At 34.6% G+C, this 23781-nt stretch overlaps 1 protein-coding gene across 2 annotated transcripts; it reads left to right on the top strand.

Annotated features, from left to right (window-relative positions):
- Positions 1–3230: 3230 nt before the first annotated feature.
- LOC127851090 (uncharacterized) lies at positions 3231–14901 on the top strand. 2 transcript variants are annotated; one of them, XM_052384588.1, is made up of 6 exons: positions 3299–3360; positions 9605–9783; positions 12043–12317; positions 12554–12590; positions 12721–12828; positions 13866–14901. In XM_052384588.1, the coding sequence occupies exons 3-6, from the start codon at positions 12048–12050 to the stop codon at positions 14261–14263; spliced, it is 813 nt and encodes a 270-aa protein (XP_052240548.1). In that variant the 5' UTR covers positions 3299–3360; positions 9605–9783; positions 12043–12047; the 3' UTR covers positions 14264–14901. The 2 variants fall into 2 exon arrangements, with proteins under 2 accessions (XP_052240549.1, XP_052240548.1); XM_052384589.1 differs by lacking the exon at positions 9605–9783 and having other exon boundaries at positions 3231–3360.
- The last annotated feature ends 8880 nt before the right edge of the window (positions 14902–23781 follow it).

The raw sequence follows: 23781 nt of genomic DNA, 5'->3' as shown, positions 1-23781 counted from the left end.
TGTATGGAAAACACGTAACGATGCACGTTTGAAGGGTATTAAATACAAACTAGTTTGCCGTTGTCATCTATTACGAATTAAATTAATTGCTACGTGAATTCTGATGACCGTGATTTCTGTTTATATTGTTGCACACCTTAATTTAGTGGCATTTCCGTATTAAATTTTGGTCATCGGAATACCGATTAGCTGTTTCTTATTTTATATTTTTTTTATATGTGCGAGTCATAACAGATATAATTCAGAGCTCGCGCGCTGTGGGTTTTTCCGATTTCTGAGCGGGCGCAGGAGGTACATTGTCATTAAGGTAGCGCACCTCTAATGATTTCCCGCGATTTCTTCGAAGGTTGAAGAGCCTACTATCAGGTGCCGTAGCCTAGTGGTTAAGGCGATAGACTAGAAATATTTTGGGATATTCCCGCGCAGGTTCGAATCCTGCCGACGACGTATACTTTTTTGCGACGCGTTTTATTTATTTTCTAACGTAATTTGATTTAATATGGCATATAAGCTATATTTATTGTTAAATATGTTGCAATTTTTATGCACATTCTTCAATTATTAAAATTAAAACAACGTTATGGCGAAATTGGGTGATTTACTGTTGAAAATACGAACCATGCATGTTGCATTTTTATTTTTATTTCAAAAAGTAAACGGTAAATCTGTCTAGTTCTTGGTATTTTTGCTGTATATAGTGTTTCTATAAAAACTAAGTTTAAAATATGACTTAAATGATACTATTTTGAATTTTATGATACTTTGTTTTTAACCGACCCAATTTTTACTTGGCTGAAATCACTTACATTTCATGGCGCTCTTCCATAGATAAAAATTTGTAAAAAATAAATGTCTGTAAAAGAATACTTATTTCATCTTGTTTAAACTTTAAACACCTTTACAGCATCTGTACACACCAACTGCATGCCCATATTTGGAAATTTGAATGAATTATGGAACTTTTATATACCCCAGGGGTGAAAATAAACTGGACAAAAGCCGAGCGTGGGGATGGTTTTGAAAAAATCGGTATATTTTTTTTAAAAACATGGAAAGCCTACCTACAAATTTGCATGTAGTTCAGTGAAATGATACTGATTCAGAAAATAATTAATTAGATTATATTTGGATATGTGCCCATTAGAGGTGCGCTACCTTAATACAGAAATGACCAGTAACGTCGATATCCGATTTGCTTCCCATTCAGTAGTGGATAATAAGTATTTAAACGACAGTAGTGTTTCTTTTAGGAAATGTCAAAATTCAAGTATTTTGTAGTTATTATCCCCACGCTTTTTGAAAAGCGTGGGGATATTGTAATTATCTCCGCCGTCTGTATGTCTGTCTGTCTGTCTGTCCGTCCGTCCTGGCCACTATCTCCTCCTACACTATTAGCACTAGAACATTGAAACTTACACACATGGTAGCTATGAGGATATGTGCGACCCTGCACTATTTGGAATTTTGATCTGACCCCTGGGTCAAAAGTTATGGGGGTTGGGGTGGGGCCGGGTCAGAGATTTTCACTCATTTTTTAGGTTATTTTGCATTAACTTCTTCATGTCTACACCGATTCACTTCAAATTGATACTGAACATCTCTTATGACAATACGGTCAGTCTCATCTATGCATGGGCCCATTACCAGCCCTGGGGCGCCCCGCCCACATAGGCCACACCCACCCAAAATTGCCTTTTACTATGATTTCTTCATTTACTATGATTTCTACTCCGATTCACTTCTAATTGATACTGAACTTCTCTTATGACAATACGGTCAATCTCAACTATGCATGGCCCCATGACCAACCCTGGGGCGCCCCACCCACATAGGCCACACCCACCCAAAATTGCCTTTTACTATAACTTCTTCATTTCTACACCGATTCATTTCTAATTGATACTAAACTTCTGTTATGACAATACGGTCAATCGCAACTATGCATGTTCCCATTACCAACCCTGGTGCACCCCTGGGTCAAACATGCGGCGTGGGGATACGCGTCGGCCTCTGCCGCGCCATTTCTAGTTACTATTACTATTATTATTAATAATTACACATAGCAAATATAACATTGATATACACGTATGTCAGACGTTTAATATAAGATTAAAGTCTATTTTAAATACACCGTTCAGATGTACAGCCGCCTATACGAATGGGTCCAGTAGCTAACATCCTTAAAAGACAGGAAAAACAGACTTTGCCAGCTGTATGGTAATGAAGGAACCTATACAAACGGCTTGACATATGCAATATTTCTGCTGAAAAACATTATTCATGTTCTTGTTTTTTCGGCATGCTTTATAGATATAGCAAATAAAAGTAATGTATGGTATTAAAGCTCGTTAGTGATGTGCCTTCAAGTCTTAGGGTCTTAGTCTTTAGCGAATAATTTTCTTTACTTAACAGATAAGATTAAAGAACTAGAAATAGCTCGACAGAGGCCGACGCGTATCCCCACGCCGCATGTTTGACCCAGGGGCGCCCCAGGGGCCATGCATAGTTGTGATTGACCGTATTGTCATAAGAGAATTTCAGTATCAGAAGTGAAATCGGTGTAGAAATGAAGAAATTATAGTAAAAGGCAATTTTGGGTGGGCGTGGCCTATGTGGGCGGGGCGCCCCAGGGTTGGTAATGGGGCCATGCATTCTCGAGATTGACTGTATTGTCATTAGAGAGGTTCAGTATCAATTTGAAGTGAATAGTTCTGGCTACCATAACTTTAAATGTCGCTTTTTATGATTTTTGACTGGCGCGACTTTATAGTTATGGACCAACCCCATTAGGAAAGTCAACCAGAAATTCCCGAAAAGTTGACAGTAAACAAAGACCGGTCCAAAACAGCTTTTTAATGCAGTTATTGGCCAAAATCAACCACTTGATAGGAAACATTGACATTTTTCACATTAAACTGATATATTCTTTCACAAAATACTATCTTAAACATTTTAAAATTTATCTATTCTGCTCTTACATATTTTAACCCTCCACTGGTCAATGCTAATCCCCATTGTTATTTGCACGTATATTACCATTAAATATCCCAATTTGGCAGAGCATTAAAACACGCGGCCATCTTATCAAGGGACAATACTCTACTGACTATGAACAGCCATTAAAATTTGTGAATTACTCAAATTGTTATACCTTTGTATGTCGACATCAGCCGATGTAGAAATATAAAGCGGACGTTTATTACGGATACACTATCTCGCTTAGTTGATAACGAACAATGTCGCATTACTCTAACAAGCTAAGTTAGAATGAACGCCCTTGTACAATACAATATAACTTAGAGCCCGCAGTGAACGTTGCGCAGTAGTCGAAACTGGTCAAACAAAGCGAATCTTCAAACGGTTAGTGATTATCGATACATAAATTAAATACATAGTACGTTGTTCTTAATAGTTTTGGATCGTCTTGTTTAGTTGTTCTTAATCTGAATTTAGTACCAGGTTTTCGTTTCTTGTAGTTTCTGGGCCAAATGTGCATCTATTTATTTGTATCGCGTAAGCCCGCATGCACGACCGACGATTGTTTCGACATAGTGCTAAATGCCCTCCATGTTCTGTTCAAAAGATCAGCAAAAACGTAAAGCACTTGAGCGCTTAAACCTTTTCGGAGCGTTAACTGTACCTATGTCACAACTGCATTGCGATTTTGTATAATTACGGTTTAATCGAAAAATCGAAGTCATTATAGCATGAATACATGAATGCGTGAGCACACACAATGTTGTGCGTTCATTTTTAAATACAAACCAAATTATTTGACAAGCATACGTACCCGTGGTTTTTGCTGTTGGAGTCAGGGGAGAAATCCAGTTCAATCCCATCGGTGGCGGAAAATCATAGGACGATTAAGGTCATAATGTTACTTTTTAAGCTACTTTTGCCTGAACTCATATCAACATATTAAGTTGTTTTCAACATTATTGTTTAAAGATTGCACCATTTTCCATTCATCTAAGCACACTACTTCCATGCATTGCCCATTTAAGAGAGAAATCGATTCTTATATCTGCTGGTCACGTAATGCTAACGTCATTGAGGCGCTGTTGCAACGCGTGCATTGAGTTTTCAAAAATGAGATAAATAATTTCATTTGTACGCTATGTTTATAATCCTTCTAACGTACACTTATTGACATTAACATAAGTATTACCATTCACCCTAGTCTTATCTTTGTGTAAATACAGCAGCTTTAAACATGCTTAAGCGTTTCAACTATGATAAAGTAAAGTAATATATGAAAGTAATAACTGAAATACCAATGTGGACATATTAACTACAGTTTAATATACTATTTTAAGTTTATTAAATTATTATAACGGTTTAAATCCTCTCTACAAGTATTGTTTGGCATTTTAAACGCATATTTATACACAAGTAGATTCCTGTAAAATTAACGCATGGTCCGTATAAGCAATAGTGTTTGATATGTCAATAGTTAAACTTATGACACGAAACGGTAGTTTGAATCCAAATTATCGGAACGGCGGCCTCTCCCAAAGAGAACGCGGAATAAATCTTATTATTTTCCTCTGCCCAGTCATACAGTCTCTTATTAATCACTCCAGAGAATATTTTATATAGAGTATTCGTAATAGATATACCACGATAGTTACCAGGGTTATTACTTGGACCTGACTTATAAATCGGTGTAATGATAATTTTACCCACCGACTCGGGAAAGTAACCAGTGTCTAGTATTTTATTAAACAGCAACAACATTATTGGAGAAATATCCGTTAATATTCACTTGTAAAATTCGGACGGAATTCCATCCAGACCATAACTTTTACAATTTATCAATTTGGATATTGACCATTCAATTTCTTGCAATGTGAAAGGATCATTAAGTGAATTTGCCGTATCATCAGAATAAGCATGGTCATTTCCAACAGTGTAATCAACAACAATAGAGTTCTCATCGAATAAAAGGAAACTGAAATATTGTAACCATTCTGTTTTTGAGGTACTAGAATCAATTCATTTGGTCGATTTATTTTTCTTTAAAATTTTCCAAAACATTGTAGGATTATTACTACAATTAACTAGTTCTTCGCGGTTTTACCTTTGATATTCATGTACCTTTGACCTACAATGATTCTTAAATTATTCCGTTTATCTTTAAACAACCTGATATCTAACTCTAAAATGGAGCTACGAAATTTTCGAAGAGAGCTGTATTTTACCGACTTTAAATAGTCGCACTCGTCATCCCACCGAGGTGGTTGTGATGAAAATTACCGACAATTAACCAGCATGCATTTGCCGGCATCCTGATATATAGCTGTAATCAGATCTAGCGCAGAATTAACATTCGAATTTATGGTATCAGAAAAAATGTTATACTGACTCTGCAATAAGCCCCTTAACGTCAGTACAAACTCGTCACATGACGTATTACGCCATCAAAATTAGTTCACTGTGTTAAGTGGATACTCATTCATAATATGATTATAGGTGCTACCTAATTTACGGGCAAAAGCTTTTTAAGTTTTTTTGATAACTATGTATTTTTAATAAGTATATTGACATGATTGTGTTCAAAATATTGTAATTGTTGCAATAATTAAGTAATGCATCCAAAAACAATCAATCTTAAAACAAGTTACATGTTCCAAGCTTAAAGATCTAGCATCTTATATTTTTTGTTTTCTAGCCACAGGAATGTATAGCTGGTTCGGTGTCTGTGGTATAGTGGATGGGGTTTCTGCTAACTGGCTTAGTCACTGGGAGGTCTCTGTATTGATCTCTTAAGTGGGAGCATTCTTTAGATAACCCTAAAGACATACTATGGCGTACCATTTGTGTTGAAAGTCAAGAAGACCTACAAGTTAAAAAGAGAAATGTACGTCAAAGTACAATAATTGTACGTCGACATAAATATAAAATACACTTCGAAGTATATATTTGTACGTCAAAGTACAATTTGTACTTCGACATACATGTTTGTACTTCGACGTACACATTTTTTGAACAGCCAATCAAAACACTAGTCTCTTGAGCCGCTTTTCCTTCATATTTATTCATAATAAATGTTTAAAATCTCTTTTTTAATTGAGGACAAAATGAATAAAAATATCAGAATGGCAAAAAAACAACACATAGAAGTTTCAAGTATTTAATGCATTGAAATAGATTATATACAAATTTGAAGAAGATTCAATTGTTACCTTTTTAAAATTAAAATTATTCAGCATATTGTGAGTATTTATTGATCATGCGGGGCGGAGTATCACGACCGTCCAGTGCATTACTGTGTAGGAAATTCCCAACGGTAACCAAACAGTTACCAAGCATTAACGGGATAAATAATGTATTATAACCTCTCCGTTGGTCGTATTTTGTGATAACCATAACTTGCATAAGTCAGAGGTTAATTCCGCCACGCCAGGTCAATAAATACGCACAATATCTATGAGTTAGCGGTCGATAGTCGCATAATTTGGTATAAATTATAATAATAATAATAACGTTTAATAAATACGCACAATATCTATGAGTAAGCGGTCGATAGTCGCATAATTTGGTATAAATAATAATAATACTTATGTTCAATGTCAAATATCTCTAAAAGCAACAGATGTAAGGTGTCTTCTGATTGGCTAACACTCAAGGATCGGTGAAAACTGTACGTCGAAGTGCATTTCTCGTTCTACCTAGTAGGTCTTGTAGACTTTCGACGTCATGGTACGTCATATAGACACTAAGTACTGGTCCTACCCAGGAACCAGTTTGTTTCATCAAATGTCTCAATTCAACTTGACAGCTTGCTAAAGCAGTTGCATTTAGCATACAGTACATGTGATGTGTCAAATCAATTTTGATTGACAAATTTGACAGGATTTTTTTTAATCCAATATGTTTTAGACTGCCAAATAACACACACTACGTATTGAAAGCCATACCTGGAGCTTTCGTCTGTATACCACTGACTTCATCAGAAGAATGATTTCTACTGTTGGGAAACGTTAACACCACTAATTGTCTTCTTATTTATTATCAATGTATAATTAGGTGTAACAGCATAACAACATACTTGTTTCGCAATTAAAATATTTAATAAATACAGGTATCTTGCAGGTTTCTAATTTTCTTTCGCAAACTATTGTTGAATAGTTTAAATTGTGTCGCTACTAAAAAACTAGCCATTTTGTAGCAATTCTAAAATCACAGTCTAAACTGCATACACTTAGCTCTACAGTTACAATTTGAATGCAAATATTAGAATGCATCATGTTATATCATCCATATTTTTTTATTTAAACATTCAAATAACACATAATACAGTATATATATAAAAAGATATTTGGTATTGTGTGGATATACAAAACACTTCACATCATTTATTTGCACATAAAATAATAGTTACAAAATAAGTAAAACTCATCAACCTACATTTCAAGAATATTTACGTATATGAAATTACAAAGTGGTGTTATTGTATTACCTTTTACAAAATTAACATTGCTGGTTTTGCACTAGCCATAAAACATTTATCATGGATTAGCAAGTAACAACCAATTTATTAATTACACAATAGAACGGAAATCATATTAATTGCATTATGCATTTACTAAACAAGCTATTTGCTACTGTTTAGAATTACACTATCTTACTAAAAATGATCACTGGTACTTAGTGCTTTTACATACTTGTGGTAAGTTTTGTATTACTAGTTTGACAATAATCGGCAGACACTTGTCGATATACAGACAAAATTTGCATGGAAACTTTTCATATTTTTTCAGCATAATTGCCTTCAAATTGTTAATTTAACAACCCTTTGACATTGTTTGCACATCTGATCTTATTATACCATAGCTGATTTTTGTTTATAGATAGACATATATAGACTTTTCAAAGTTCTATAAAAGTTCACACATGTTCCATCCAAGTAAACAAACAGAACCAATAAAGATCACCACAGATAATAACTGTGTGTATAGCTTGGAAATTTTGGGAATCCCTCCTTTGTTGATTTCTGTAAACCAAAACTGTCAGTTTTGCTGGATATAGTGGCTTGTATAATGCCCAGCTCTTGCCTTGGCAGAACAGCTTCTAAAAACGGAAAACCAACAAATATCTTAAAATTTGATCAATAATGCAGACAATTTATAAATGTCTTGTTTTTTGTTGATTTCGAATCTGGAAGATTTTTTACGTAAGATTGTGGTACGAAAATTCCAACGGTATCGGATTTTGTGGTTTTAGGCCTAAACTATTTATAGTGATATGTAACCTTTTGGGATATCGGTAAAGTGCGAGCAGACGAGGTGAAAATACTTTAAAAATTAAAGCTAAAAGACTAAAAAGTTAGATCTGAATATCTTAAAAATTTGTGAATAAATGTGTTTCTGGTGGGTAACAACGACAACTTACCAGAATATTGCTCATGATCAAACGTAAAACTTCTTTCTGAGAGCGAATGGAAATGCGTCACAAATTCTGATACATAAACAGTAGGGTGTCGTTATTGAAATACCGCGAGAATACTTGAAGAATAGAGATGCCAACTATAGTGTTTAAAACAAATAATTTTTTAACAAGCGTTTGTGATTTGTCAGGATAATAATAACAATAAGATATCGAAAAGATCAAAGCAAATAAATTCGACAGAAATCGGAGATTCAGCAATATATTAAAGACGGGTTATGTTCCCCTAAATTGTGTTCGGTGAAGACTGTTACTATATGTAGTGAACCAGTCTTCGGCTTATACCCACTGAAGAAGAGCAATCAGGGGAGATAATTAAGTAATGACCTAATTCTGGAACGGTTGCGAAGAAAAACAAATAATGCGAGAATATTTAGTGCGATTCGCTACACAATTATGATGTCATTGATATAACTTTTTCTGAGGTATGTATTTACATGTGATTTAGCATATGTCAAAGTGTTTTTGATTTGTTCAAGTTCATAAATAGCATCGCGAAAATATATGTCGCGTGGCAAATTTTTTTGAGACGTATCCATATGTGGTATTCTTATGTAATTTTATGTCTAAATTCCCATATGTATGAACGGTCAACGCCCGCTTCGCGGGCTTTTGCCCGTATTATTTACAAAATTGTTTGACCTGTATGGAAATTCAAACACACAAGAAACCGGAAAATGATCCGAATCATCCCTGTTTAAAACTTTGAAGTCTTTAATGTATTGAAAAAGTAAAGATGAAGCAATCATATAGTCTACGACACTTGCGCCATCATTTGAGAAACATGTAAACTCACCACATCTATCAACAGGGAAACGGCCATTGAGAAGGTGTATGTCAAATATGTAACATAGATTTACCAGAGATTTACCATAATTATTACCACGTACAATATCTTTATAATTGCGCGGGATGTCAAATGTGCTACCATCATAATCTATATTACCAAAATTTTAAAAAAGATCATCGAATGGAATATAATCCAAAAAATCTTTACATCTGGAATTCAAATCACCTGCAATGTACAACAATGCTTGTGGATAATTGTTAGTTATAGTTTCTAAATTATCAAACATTTGAGATATGCCATTCTTCTCATCTTGATCATTAAAATAGCATGATCCTTCTTGTTGATTTTGTTGCTTGGTAAACGTAGATATTGACATCTGGCGCTTTATGACGCCCTGGCTCCCTTGGGCGGCGCCCGTCCCCGGCCTGGTGGTCTGGGAGGTCGTTGCTGGATTCCGTGATCCTTCAGATTTTGGAGGTCCCGAGTTGCTTTCGACATCTCCGCAAACAAGCAGCAATGCCATTATGCACTTGGCTATCCGAAAAGTGAGTTTCAATCTACTCCCAACATGTACACACAACACGTTAATCCTAAAAACTGACTTCGTCGGTTGTGAAAAACATACATATCGAGAAATACAGCGATGTGACTAGACTTTCTTGAAATGCGAATCTCCCGAGATTTCACGGTCATATGACGTTATTTCTATTTTTAGTGACATACCATGTGCTCAAGTGTTTTCAAATTCAGAATGACATTTCCCGGTATTTTAGATTATTCTGGCTTGTTTTGTAAACAAATTGTAGTGTAAATACAAAACAAATTGTAGTGTAAATACAAACTCAAAGTAAATATTATTTAAAAATACCTGATTCACACTGAAATCAGTCTTATAATCAACCAGACGTAAGTTGTTAATCACAAATACATAATAGATTTCAGAAAACGAAAGTAATGTTTACAATTTCAGCAAAAAATGTCAAGGTCGATCCGAAAGTATCCAAATGAAAACTCGTCACTTGACAAAGCGACTATGGCGTCAAAATTGTGAATTTCAGACGGATGAGAGTTATTTTCATCGATTGTAAGATGCATTTCAAACATTTGAACATTAAAATATTCCCCGATGCAGTAATTTATATTAATTCACCAATATACAATGTATGTAGAAATGTATCCAAAAAAAGAGCTTTCTTTGATTTATAGCGTAACATAAATATGTTACGACTCTGGTTGACTTAGATGCGGGGTTGGCTTCAGCGTACAGGTATGTCAATAGAATATAAACTGTACGCTGAAGTTTCTTTAGCTAGAAGTGAATCGGTGTAGAAATGAAGAAAATATAGTAAAAGGCAATTTTGGGTAGGCGTGGCCTATGTGGGCGGGGCGCCCCAGGGTTGGTAATGGGGCCATGCTTAGTTGAGATGAACTGTATTGTCATAAGAGAGGTTCAGTATCAATGTGAAGATAATAGGTGTAGAAATGAAGAAATTATAGTAAAATAACCTAAAAAAATGAGTAAAAATCTCTGACCCGGCCCCACTCTTAACCCCATAACTTTTGACCCAGGGCTCAGATCAAAATTCCAAATAGTGCAGGATCGCTCATATGCTCATAGCTACCATGTGCGTAAGTATCAAGGCTATAGCGCTAATAGTGTAGGAGGAGATAGTTGCCAGGACGGACGGACGGCGGAGATAACCACAATATCCCCACGCTTTTGAAAAAGCGTGGGGATAAAACATCTCAATAGAGCTATATCAATAGACATATGAATATCCAACTGATATGGAACGATATATTAGTTCTAGTACTACGAATAGACTGAGGATAGTAAGATTTGTGTTGTTTGGTACTTGTCTATATGATTTTAAATATATTTGAACAGTATAATATATATACGATGAAGTCAATGTCTTGGTACTTTCGTTGACAAACTTCCAATAAAACTGTATGCCCATGCCTACGCACAGTATATGCAATGACATAGTTACGAGACCGAATCTGTTTACATGTACATACAGCAATTATATCGTGTTACATAGTATTGAATATGGAAAAATCTAAACGTGTACAATTATGATTCTTGAATTGAACAATTAGGGTCAGATTGACCCATGGTTAGTTTCACACGAACATCAACTCTCATTTACATGTAAACAAATCATTGATGCGGTTATTGCACAATTTATTTGCACTCAAAACATTGTTTTATACATGATTCATTCGTGCGAGATCGAGGGGAGAAGACAATCAATTTACATTTATTCAGTCCTTGAATAGGAAGTGAGGGCGACGGGGGTCTCTGCCGCATTTCTCGATGATTTCGTCATGTAGCACAATTAAAACTTTCGTAGAAAATCCCCACTGTAAGCATCTTAAGTAGATGAAAAACATCTTCGAGGAAATGACTTATACACAGGTCCGTCGGTCCAATCCTGAAACGGGGACTTCCCCTTCCTATCTTGGCTTACCTATCACGTTAGTTATTGTGGGTTAAACACGAGTGCCTTCAGATGATGAGTGATGACTGATGAGAATTCTACATGAGAAAAGTCACTATTATCAAAGGAGAGATGAAATTGGTATAACCCACTCCAATACAGTCAATTTATCAATTCCAATCCTACCTCGTAACCTTTCAGATATACTTCATGATGCACCATTATCTTGTCTTATGCTTAAAATTGTATACGCCTCCGGCGGCAAAAGGGGAAAAAACTTGACCCCCTAGAATCATTCTTGCGGACGCCCATGCATTCTTCATTACAAAGAACAATTATTTTTGATTTTTTTTTCGACAGACATCATGGGTCGGTCATCTTTACTGATATTGAAGATCGCCACGATTGTACAGGCCGTTGTCCTCCTGGCTATCACGATCACGTGGGAGAGAAAAAGGCATGATAACACCGCGAATATCGTGGCGAAGATGTGTAGCGAGTGTACAGACCTTTTGCCACGCGGAGTGATGATCGAAGACAAGATTCCCGAAAACGTAGAAAGCCTGATATCTGAAGAGAATAGCACGATATGTTGCGGAGATGTGAAGCAAATGCTTGAACTAGCTGTAATGAAGGTAAGGGGGAACGGTTTTTTCTTCTTTACAGTTTTAATTGTAGTATATCATACACACGTGTAAGCTCATGTTTATAATATAGATGAAAATGGCAAACAACTTTAAATAATACATGTTCAAGGTAGTTCTGTGCAATTTCTTAATTTGTTTGTTGTTGTTGTTGAAAACAATATGCAACATGAGGATCACATGAAAATTAATATATGTACATGTATACAAACTGTATACTTTTTCAGACTGCCCTCGAAAAATTATATGAGCAGAAGATTGGCAGTAAGTATTAGTGAAGTTAATAAAATTAACAAATAAAACAATACCAATTGTTTCTGATCTATGTGGAAAAATAAACGAGAACTTTTTAAAATATTGTAAAAAAATAAAATTGAACAAAACTATTGTATAGCATTGCCAGAAGTATCGGTGAAAGTGCCATGCCAACCACAAGACCCACCTGACATACCACAAGGAAGGATTGCAGGGGTAGTGGGATTTTTGCCGACACAATGGCCAGGTCAGTGCTTTGTCGCGTTTACTGATCGTCGATTATCTCGAACGTATTCTTTTAGTACCATATTAAGCATACACTGTTAAATGCAAATAAGTCATGTTCTCAAAGTCTAAAAAAATACATAAGCGTTTGGTAACGCTGTGCTGTTTTTTTCTTCATATACAAACGACATCAGCGGCACCATATTAAGTATTAAGTAATTTGTGGAAATAATTCAAAAAGCTTAAAGTCCCCGTTCGCGAAAAAGATCGTTGTTTTGCATATAAATCGTAAAGCGAGAAATACACTTTACAGAAATTCATTGAAATAGATTTTTTATCGAGGTTGACAACGAAAACCTGGTCAAAATCGGTTTTGAATCGATAAAATAATATATAAATGATCATAAATACATGCAATAGGCGAAAATCATTGCAGCTTCGCGAGTTATGCAAATTATATCTATATTTAGCTTTCGCTAAACATTATTAGCATATGGAAGATAAATTCATAGATTTAGCAAAAACGTAGCGTTGCAACTCAGTTTTCGTCTGTAAAAGATGTATTTGAATTTGTTCTTACCTTTTCTCCGCTAAATTCGCCCGTATCCGCAAGTGTGTTTGTTTAGGTTTGAGTTTACGTGTCGAATCATGAATATTAATTAGGTCGTTTTCGTACTTTACCGTACTCGACCCGAAAATAAAAATCGCTATATTGTTTGTTTTCAACCGATTTCAAACGGATTTTCAGTGATATCCTCATAAAAACACACGTTTTCTTACGATTCTGCCCAAATATATATCCGCGAACGGGAACTTTAAAGACAGCTGTGTTGTAAATAAATTCACAATATTATAGTTGTAGCGCTTCATAGAAAACGTGTTTAAGGCACTAGTACTTGATATTTCAGTATCAGACATGGGTTTGACGCTTTAGGCCTGTATCTGTATCTGGCTTATATTGTTAGTGTATATAGCTGAGTACCTGTAACAACGTCCCGCACTTAACCAGACAGTTGTATTTAATATGTCACCTGTTAACTGAAATACGATTTGAAATAGGATTCCATCGTCTTGTTTGGAACAAGAATAACCATACCAGAATAAGCGGTGGGTTGCAGCATTTGGATTTGGATGGGGAATTGTTCATCCGCAAGGCTGGCACGTACTTCGTCTCAATCAGTTTAAACCTGGTGTCCAACGCCTCGTTCCTGGGTCCTTTGCACGAGTATGTTACCATTCGGATGTCCGTGTTGTCTCACCAGCTGGGTTACACCCGTGTCGTCCTTGAAAACAGAAGCAGACCCTGGGACGAAAAGACTTTGAACAAACCTGTGCATTTCGGCGCAATTTTTAATTTCCACGAGTACGACAGACTTTCACTATCTATTTCTCACCCAAGCTTGATTGCTCTCAATAGTTTCATTGATCAGTTTATCGTAATTTTCCAATTTTCATAACAAATGCGCGCGCAGTCAAGTGTTGTGTAGGATATGTTTACTTTTTTGTGTGCTATTTCGATAATCGTGCAAATATTTTGTCATTTTTATATTCGTTGAAAACAACATTTTTGACGCTAGTGTGAAATACAAAGTAATGATTGTGTAACAAAGCCCTGAAGAGTTTTCAATGACATTTTTGCCGTCATGTATAAGGTTACAATCACGCATGACAAAGTTTTGACCAAAACAGCATTATGAAAAATATATCAAGTTGCTCGGCCTTGAGCTTTTGAGAAGCATAGATTTTAACATTAATTAATTATCGATTGTAATTATTATTTCTTATGGCACATTAGTTCAATGTTTTGATATAAAGAGGTAAAAATATCCTACACGTTACTATATTGTGCACGCATAATTTAGGTATCCTATGTTAAACTGACATTGTGTTTATTAGTCAAATGAAGCCAGGATTTTACATTTATTGTTATACAAGAACTTCCAACTATTGTTTAATCATGTTTATATACACGTTTGGCATTTTGAGCATTAGGGTATTTAGTTTATTCTGCTGATACACATGTCTGTAAAATTTTCATGTATTTGTATATGACGATAAGCTTGTTATGCTTAAGTCAAATAAATATTATATTCTGTTCTGTTCTGCTGATACACATGTGTAAGAGATTCGTTTCCGCTTTCGTTTTAGGCTTTTTCGAACATTCTCTGTTTTCGAACAGTGCAATCCAAAAAAAAACGAAATAAGTATAGTATAAAATGAAATACCAGAAACTCTAGCAATAGAAAATTGTTCTTTTCAACTACAGTTATAGCAAAAACGTCAACCATAATCTTAAATTATTTAACCAGGAATGTAAGCGCAATCACTATCAGTATTGATACACCTCAGGTTTGACAGTAGCACTCACCTTTTACCATGACTGCCTTTGAAGTTGTTCATTCTGTTTTCTGTGCAATTTCATCTTCAACAGAGTTTTCCTTGTTGAAGCAAGATGTATCACATCAAAGTAAATCCATTTATACACTTGTTATTTTAACAAGGCGCCATTTTGTCTTATTGCTATGACGTTTGGTAAATAACGTCATGTAACGATCCATTTGTTGGTCATTAGTGTGACAAACGTCGGTCACGTGATATGCCAGGTTTGGCCTTAAGTGCCCAGAATTATGGTCATTATGTTTGGAGACTGACTGTGCGTTTAATATGTAAATACTAAGTAGCATAATTACCAAAACGTTTCAAGTTACAAACAATTAATATTGCCTGTCTCCTATATGTGTGTTGTATACTGCAGACAGAAGACGGGCAGAATAGTTTATAATTGTCTCACTTTTGTATTTAAAAACACAGCAAAACTGTGAAAAATCATAACATATATACGTACATGTAAATGTTTGAACATTTATGACACAATACAATACGTCCAGAACTTTCTAATATGTTTCAGATATGATAACGTTCACTTAGGAATTGTTTGAAGTCGACATATCAGACTAAACATTAGAAAACTAAGGTTGTGTGTCAAATAAATTAAACTTACTTTATAAAGTATGTTGTTCGCCTTAGTATTGTGTGAGCGTGCGTTTGTGTGTTTACCTGTATTGGATGACATCTGTCGCGATTATTGTCAATGCAGTATTTGCTTCCAAACGAAATTTTACAAATCCCATAACATAAATATATTGGTTCGTAAAAATTAGACATTTCTGTGCTTATAACTTGTTAGGAATGAAATCAGCTTTTTCCTATTTGAACAAGATGTAATTTTAGTATTGTATCGCAATATGATTTTTTGTAACGGTAATACATTGTATTAATTGAAAAAGACAAGTACAGACTTACTTGTTGTGGATGCATTCCGATCGGCGATACGCATAAATCGATACATTCCATATGCGCTTATGCAAAAAAAGTATCTAAACATGGTATTCCTTTTGTATACATCTTATTCGTATTTACCTCATGTGGAATTTTATCATAACATGTATAGGGTGCAGATTCAACGGGGATTTTCAAGGATTAACACAGGGGCTTCATAAAAAAGTTTTTCTTGCAGTTTGTGCCGATGTCTTCAGGTATATGCATAAATCCTTTAATACGTCTGAAATCGGTGACAACATTTCACGTTGCGTGAAGCATAATCGTGCAGTATGCATGGAATTTTTTAAACAATAACACAGGTTTATTAGATAACGTAATTATGATGTATTTCAGATTGCCACAAGATAAGTATTGATGCAAAGCATCAAAGGGCGTCGGGAATTTCAGTGTAAAAGGCACTCAATGAAGTTACATGGAACGATTTTTTTCTACTGTAAATATTAATATATTGGCCGATTATTTTAATCAAAATAGAAAAAGATACTGGTATAACCATTATCTATGATTTTGTGTTATAACTCCCAAATAACCATTATCTATGATTTTGTGTTGTAACCCCCAAATATTCAATAGTTCATTTTATTAACATTGGTTTCCTTTTTTTACTGGCATCCGTGTGCAATTTTCATTAATGGAACAGAACTGTGTAGGTTTTAAAAAATCTGCTTCATCTCACAAAATGCGCATTGATAGTGTCACCTAAAAAAGTCCATACCAAAGGGTCCATACCACCTGGATAGTAATACGTGTCGCGCTTCGCGCTCTATATGTGGTTCTTAAAAAAAACTCCGAGGAGTGCTTGACTCTAGGGAAACGGGTTGCTGGGACACAGCTCCTCCTTGATAAGCGGCTGCTTCCTTTATCACAACTCATTGTTACGATCAATAATACGTGTCGCGCTCCGCGCTCTATATGTGGTAGGGATAGTACTTAGGGCCTATGATAGACAACCATAAACAACAACAAAAATACATGCAAAATAGATGTGTTGTTTGCATTTATTTGTTAATATAAAAACACGTGTATTTTTTATAAGATATTTAAGAGATGTAAGAAATTTTAATTAACGTTGTCACCACGCGGCATCCATTAATTTTAATAAAAATGTGCAACGTTGTATTTAGGTCGCAGTAAAACGCAGTATTTAAAAATATATATATATATATATATATATATATATATATATATATATATATATATATATAATAAATAATATATAAAACAATCCCCGCCTGGGAATCGAACCCACCAACTCCCGATCGCTAGGCGGACACCTCATCCACTACACCACGGCGACTGTTGAGTTTCAGACAAAAATGTTGACTATTTATTTAAAGTTTCACCGGTTCGCGTATTTACCCAGTCCCTGTGATCTTTTATTAGTGGCCAGTCCCTGTGTTTAGCTATGAATTAACTTTGCATTTTGGCAATAAATGTTGTAATAAATATAATAGGCACAAATGCAGTACTTATTTACACTAATTTACACAAAAAAATCACCACTATGCAAGATATTCTTAAAACAAAAATATATACATTGATCCGTACAATAACTGCTCCTCCCATAAGCGAAAAAAAGCATTACATACTAGTCGCCGTTCTCCAGAGCGACGCCAATAAGAAGCATAAAAATCTGTTTTTATGCACTAGTTTAAATTCGTAAGAAACATATCTCATCTCAAGGGAAAAGTCACAATACATCGAATATATCGTGGTTCAACCACATATATGCTTAACAAGTAAATATTTTTTTTACATGGAAACAAAATATTTACAATCTCAATAAAAAGGACGCAAACGGGAAAGCTTTCGTTTGTGAGTAGACGAAATAAAAAAAGAAAAACGCATACAAGCCGCCAGAAGGACACTAATGCAATGAATTAGCCTCATCAAACTGAAAAAAATAATGGAACATTTAAGAACTCGACTTGAAATAAAGAAGTTTAATGGAAGCTATTTACACCAGGTATTAAGAAACATTTTGATACATTTTTTAGCTCACCTGAGCACAACGTGCTCATGGTGAGCTTTTGTGATCGCCTTTTGTCCGTCGTGCGTCGTGTGTCGTCAACATTTTGCCTTGTGAACACTCTAGAGGCCACATTTATTGTCTGATTTTCATGAAACTTGGTCAGAACATTTGTCCCATTGATACCTCGACTGAGTTCAAAACTGGGTCATGCTGGGTCAAAAACTAGCTCACTAGGTTAAAAAAAAGAAAAAACCTTGTGAACACTGTAGAAGTCACATTTGATGCCCAATCTTCATGTAACTTTGTCAAAATGTTTGTCTTAATGATATGTTGGTTGAGTTGAAAAATGGTTCTGGTCCGTTGAAAAACATGGCCGCCAGGGGCGGGGCAGTATTCCTTATATGGCTATAAAGAAACCTTGTGAACACTTTAGAAGTCACAAGTTTTGCCCAATCATCATGAAACTTGGGCAAAACACTGGTTTCATTGATATCTCGGACAAGTTCGAAAATGGTCCAGATCGGTGAAAAAAACATTGCCGCCAGGGGGCGGGGCAGTTTTCTCTCTCTATATATATATAGTGAAAACAAGTGAACCCTCTAGAAGTCACATTTTTGGTCCAATGTTCATGAAATTTGGTCAGAACATGTGTTTTCTGGATATGACGGTTAAGTTCGAAAATGGTTTGGATCGGTAAAAAAGCATGGCCACTGGGGGGGGGGGGGTCATTTTCCTTATATTTATATAGTAAAGCAGCTTGTGAACACTCTAGTTTAGCATGTCAAGGGAAGTAACTGCAAAATGGCTTTTGAAAAATTTTATGTTGAATTGACAGAGTTTTCTCCCTATTTAAAATATTATTTTAAGCACAATAAGATTAAGTGGAATTAATTATAAATGATAATTTTACATTCTGGAAGATAGCAAACTTTTGAATATGTTTTTATTGTTTGATGATTCTTTGCAATATGGAATTCTTTTGTCAAACGATTAAAGCGAGACTATACGATTTTTATATGTGTTAAATTGTAATATATTGATAAATACATGTTACAATAACACAAAATAGGCAAGACATTGAAGACGAATTTCATAAAATGCAGCAAAGACAAATTAGCGCCCCGAGCCGATGGTGACGAAGATATTTCGTACTTATTTTCCTACAATAACCGAAGAATTCGTCTTTTTATTAGGATCGGAGTTGGTGTTTGTGTGTCGTATGAATAGACATCGCTGCAGAAATTTAAAAACCACCATTAAACTAAATTAAAATTGATATCGTACATGCATGATATACATTCTGGCAAATTCGACTTTACAGACATTTTTGATTTCAGAATTAAATATCTGGCTTATTTCGCATTTCACACATGTTCTTCTAAACTTTTATTTTAAATTATATTGAAATGTATGACCTTGTTAACACTCTAGAGGTCACATTTATTTTCCGATCATTTAAAAACTTGGTCTGAAGATTTGTCCCAATTATATCTTGGATGAGTTTGGTTTTTGTTGCTTTAAAAACATGGCCACCAGGGGCGGGGCATTTTTCCTTATATGGCTATATATGGCTTTAGTTAAACCTTGTTAATACTCTAGAGGCCACATGTATTGTCCAATCTTCATGAAATTTGGTCAGTAGATTGGTCTCAAAGATATCTTAGATGAGTAAGAAAATAATTATGTTTGCTTGAAAAAATTGGCTTCCAAGGGGCGGGGCATTTTTCCTTATATGGCTATAGTAAAATCTTGTTAACACTCTAGAGGCCACATTAAATGTCCGATCTTCATGAAACTTGGTCAGAAGATTCATCCCGATAATATCTTGGATGAGTTCAAAAATGATACCGGTTGGTTGAAAAACATGGCTGCCAGGGGCGTGGGGAATTTTTCCTTAAATGGCTATAGTAAAACCTTGTTAACATTCTAGAGGCCACATTTATTTCCCAATAATATCTTGTTATCTCAGGTGAGCGACTTTGGGCCTTTCAGGCCCTCTTGTTTATGTATATGAAAGCCAAAGATGTGATTTATACCAACAAAATGCGAAATTAAGTATAAATCAATTTATTGATGAAGATAGTTTTTAATTAGAACTTAATTAGTTCTCGGTTGCATGTAAACCACTGCAAGAATCGGAGAAATGCCCTGTAAATGTTGTCGAAACGCATGCAGATTAAAGCAGCTTCTTTACTACTTTGTCGCAATGAAACCCATATCAGAACTTTAAAAATTCCCTGTGACGGCTGTCGAAACGCATTCAGATTTACAGGGCTTGATAAATTCTCAGTCACAATTAAACTCATGTAAGAACCTGACAAATACATTTTAAGGCTGTCGAAACGCATGCAGATTGATAAGGCTCCATTTGTTCTCCTTCGTAATCTAACCCATCTACGAACCGAGAGATGCTGTGTGGGCCTCTAATGCACAAAATGGAAAATACAGGGTTTATTTGTAGATATCTTAAATGATTGCAGTGAAATTGTCTTCTAATTCATTTTAAGCATTGTTTTCATCCCATTATAAGAGTAAGCGCACACGCCATATATTCTTAAAATGGTAAAAACATTTTGGAAAAATAAATGGCGAAAATATGTAACGGAACTTGTCTTAACAATCCAGTTCAACTTTAAACTGGACAGGACATTAAACGCGAACATTAAATAAGTTCTTTCCTTACATTAACATTAAGTAAAAGAATATTTCTTTTTTTTTTATTTTGAAAATATGTAGTTTTTTGTGCGTTTAAGTGTACTTACAAGTAAATGGTGTTAACAGAATGAAATAATTGCCAAGTGAGTATATTAACATTTATATACAACAATGCGGTGTATAATTAATAGTGGCATGCTTCAGTTTTGTAGTCATTATTTGAATAATTATACTGCGTTGTCTAATATATAAACTTTCTTTATTCCTGACATATAAATGCGCTAAAGGAAACGCGTTATCAAATGCATTTATACCAAGGTACAATTTCATATTTTTTTAACCAGCCAACCAAAGTTTTGTTTTACCTGTTTGAGCCTTAGTATACAGGGTTCCGGATCACGTGACATTGTCGGGTTCCCAATTAAACTGTAATGAATGTAAACACATCGGTTAGTTCTGGCTACCATAACTTTAAATGTCGCTTGTTATGATTTTTGACTGGCGCGACTTTATAGTTATGGACCAACCCCATTAGGAAAGTCAACCAGAAATTTCCGAAAAGTTGACAGTTAACAAAGACCGGTCCAAAACAGCTTTTATATGCAGTGATTGGCCCAAATCAACCACTTGATCGGAAAGATTAACATTTTTCACATTAAGCTGATATATTCTTGCACAAAATACTATCTTAAACATATAAAATTTATCTATTCTGCTCTTACATATCGAGAAAAACAGCGATGTGACAGACTTTCTTGAAATGCAAATCTCCCGAGATTTCACGGTCATATGACGTTATTTCTATTTTTAGTAACATACCATGTGCTCAAGTGTTTTAAAATTCAGAATGACATTTCCCGTATTTTAGATTATTCTGGCTTGTTTTGTAAACAAATTGTAGTGTTAATATGAACTCAAAGTAAATATTATTTAAAACTACCTGATTCACACTGAAATCAGTCTTATAATTCACCATACGTAAGTTGTTAATCACAAATAATAGATTTCAGAAAACGAAAGTAATGTTTACAATTTCAGCAAAAAATGTCAAGGTCGATCCGAAGTATCCAAATGAAAACTCGTCACGTGACAAAGCGACAATGGCGTCAAAATTGTGAATTTCAGACTGATGAGAGTTATTTTCATCTATTGTAAGATGCATTTGAAATATTTGAACCTTAAAATATTCCCAGATGCAGTAATTTATATTAATTCACTAATATATGTAGAAATGTATCCAAGAAAATGAGCTTTCTTTGATTTATAGCGTGACATAAATATGTTACGACTCTGGTTGACTTTCGAAACGGGGTTTGCTTCAGCGTACAGGTCTGTCAATACTATATAAACTGTACGCTGAAGTTTCTTAAGCTACACATCGGTAAGTGGTGCTATTTTAAAATTACTTTGTTAAATAATTTTTCTTAAGAATTTCAACTTGTGCATACAAGACAGATGTTTATGCTGCTCAGGGGAATGTGAAATCCATCAGAAGTTCTTTATCTAATAAGCATGTGTTCTTATTCAAAACTTCTATTTTTACTGCATTCATGTATACTATTATGCTTCACTCAACGTGAAATTTTGTCACCGATTAAAAAAAATATTCAAGGATTTATTCTGATACCTTAAGATATCGGCACAAACTGCAAAAAAAACTGTCTTATATGCACTAAATATTTTTGCGAATGTATTTCAATAACTTGAGATAATTGCAAAAATATAGTTCTTAACGGTGTGTTTACATTATGTACAGCCCGTTTGTAAATGCCTAGAAAACCCCGTTGTTTCTGCACCCTGTTATTAATACGTATTATGTGTTACGTGAAGGTAATAATTAAAAATCTATGACTGTGACGAATGTCTGGGCATATTAAAATATGATTAGATTAGTATCGTGTGTTCTTTTTTTCTCTTTTAAATAATAGTTACACTATAATGGATCGGAAAAAAAGACAAGCTATGTAATAGAACTAATATTTTATCAAGATATAAAAACCAAGTGATCAAGAACAAAAGAGTGGATTCTTAAATAAGACGCCCTGCTGTAAAAAACAAGTACAAGATATACATTTTGTATCACTTTCTATAAAAGTTCCATCATATACAAAATTGAAGCCTTGATTTTTTGTCTAACCCCTATCGTATACATTAATATTTTCGTTTTTTAGAATTAACCTTCAGTTTCCATGTTTTGCAATTATCAAGAAGAATATCGATAGTATTTTTAAGCATTGCGGAAAATCATCATAATAACACTTTTGGTATTAAGAAGTAAACAAAAATGTAGCATACCTAAATTGATACCACTGGTACCTTTAACAAAAAATGTAGTCGGGGCTCCAGGGCGCATGAGGAGGTCTAAGAAAGTGTGACATGAGGATGGGGGGAGGGGTCAGGCCATGTGTGACATCACGCATTTATTTTTAAATGTTATTTCTTATGATATTGTTATTATATTTTATAACATTTGTAAGTAGAATTTTATAGCATGAAATGCGTGAATGTATTGTTCACGATTCCTCTCGCTAGGAGCGCTAGTATACTTTTGCGAAGCCTGGTTTTATATATAGTCTTACTTTTGTCATGCCGGAAGTATCATAATTTCTATGTTTTCCGCTGTATATACCTGAACGAGAAAGTCTGAATAAAATTTTTACATATAATAGTAAAAATTTATTTTACTATAAAACCAAATTTTTAATCAGTAGTATTATCAAGTTTCGCTAATCTACTTCTAATCCTGTGTAAAAAGATTGCATAATTAGAAGATTATCTAAACTTAACCTCGTCTATTGTAAATGAAAAAGCAGCAGATAAATGATGTGTATTATTGTGTGAATTCTAATTTTTCAATTGTTGCAAGTTCAATCTAATTATGTGGTCAGACCAAACCTGTGGTGTAAGCTTATTCGTCTTGGTCTAAGACGTAAAATGCTAAATGTTATACAAGGTATGTATTATTCAATTAAATCCAAAATTAAAATTCATAACACAGTTGGAAAA

The sequence above is a fragment of the Dreissena polymorpha genome, chromosome 11 (assembly GCF_020536995.1).
Source record: "Dreissena polymorpha isolate Duluth1 chromosome 11, UMN_Dpol_1.0, whole genome shotgun sequence".
Classification (NCBI taxonomy): domain Eukaryota; kingdom Metazoa; phylum Mollusca; class Bivalvia; order Myida; family Dreissenidae; genus Dreissena; species Dreissena polymorpha.
Note: the sequence above shows the minus strand (reverse complement) of the source record. Positions and strands in the feature narration are given on the sequence as shown.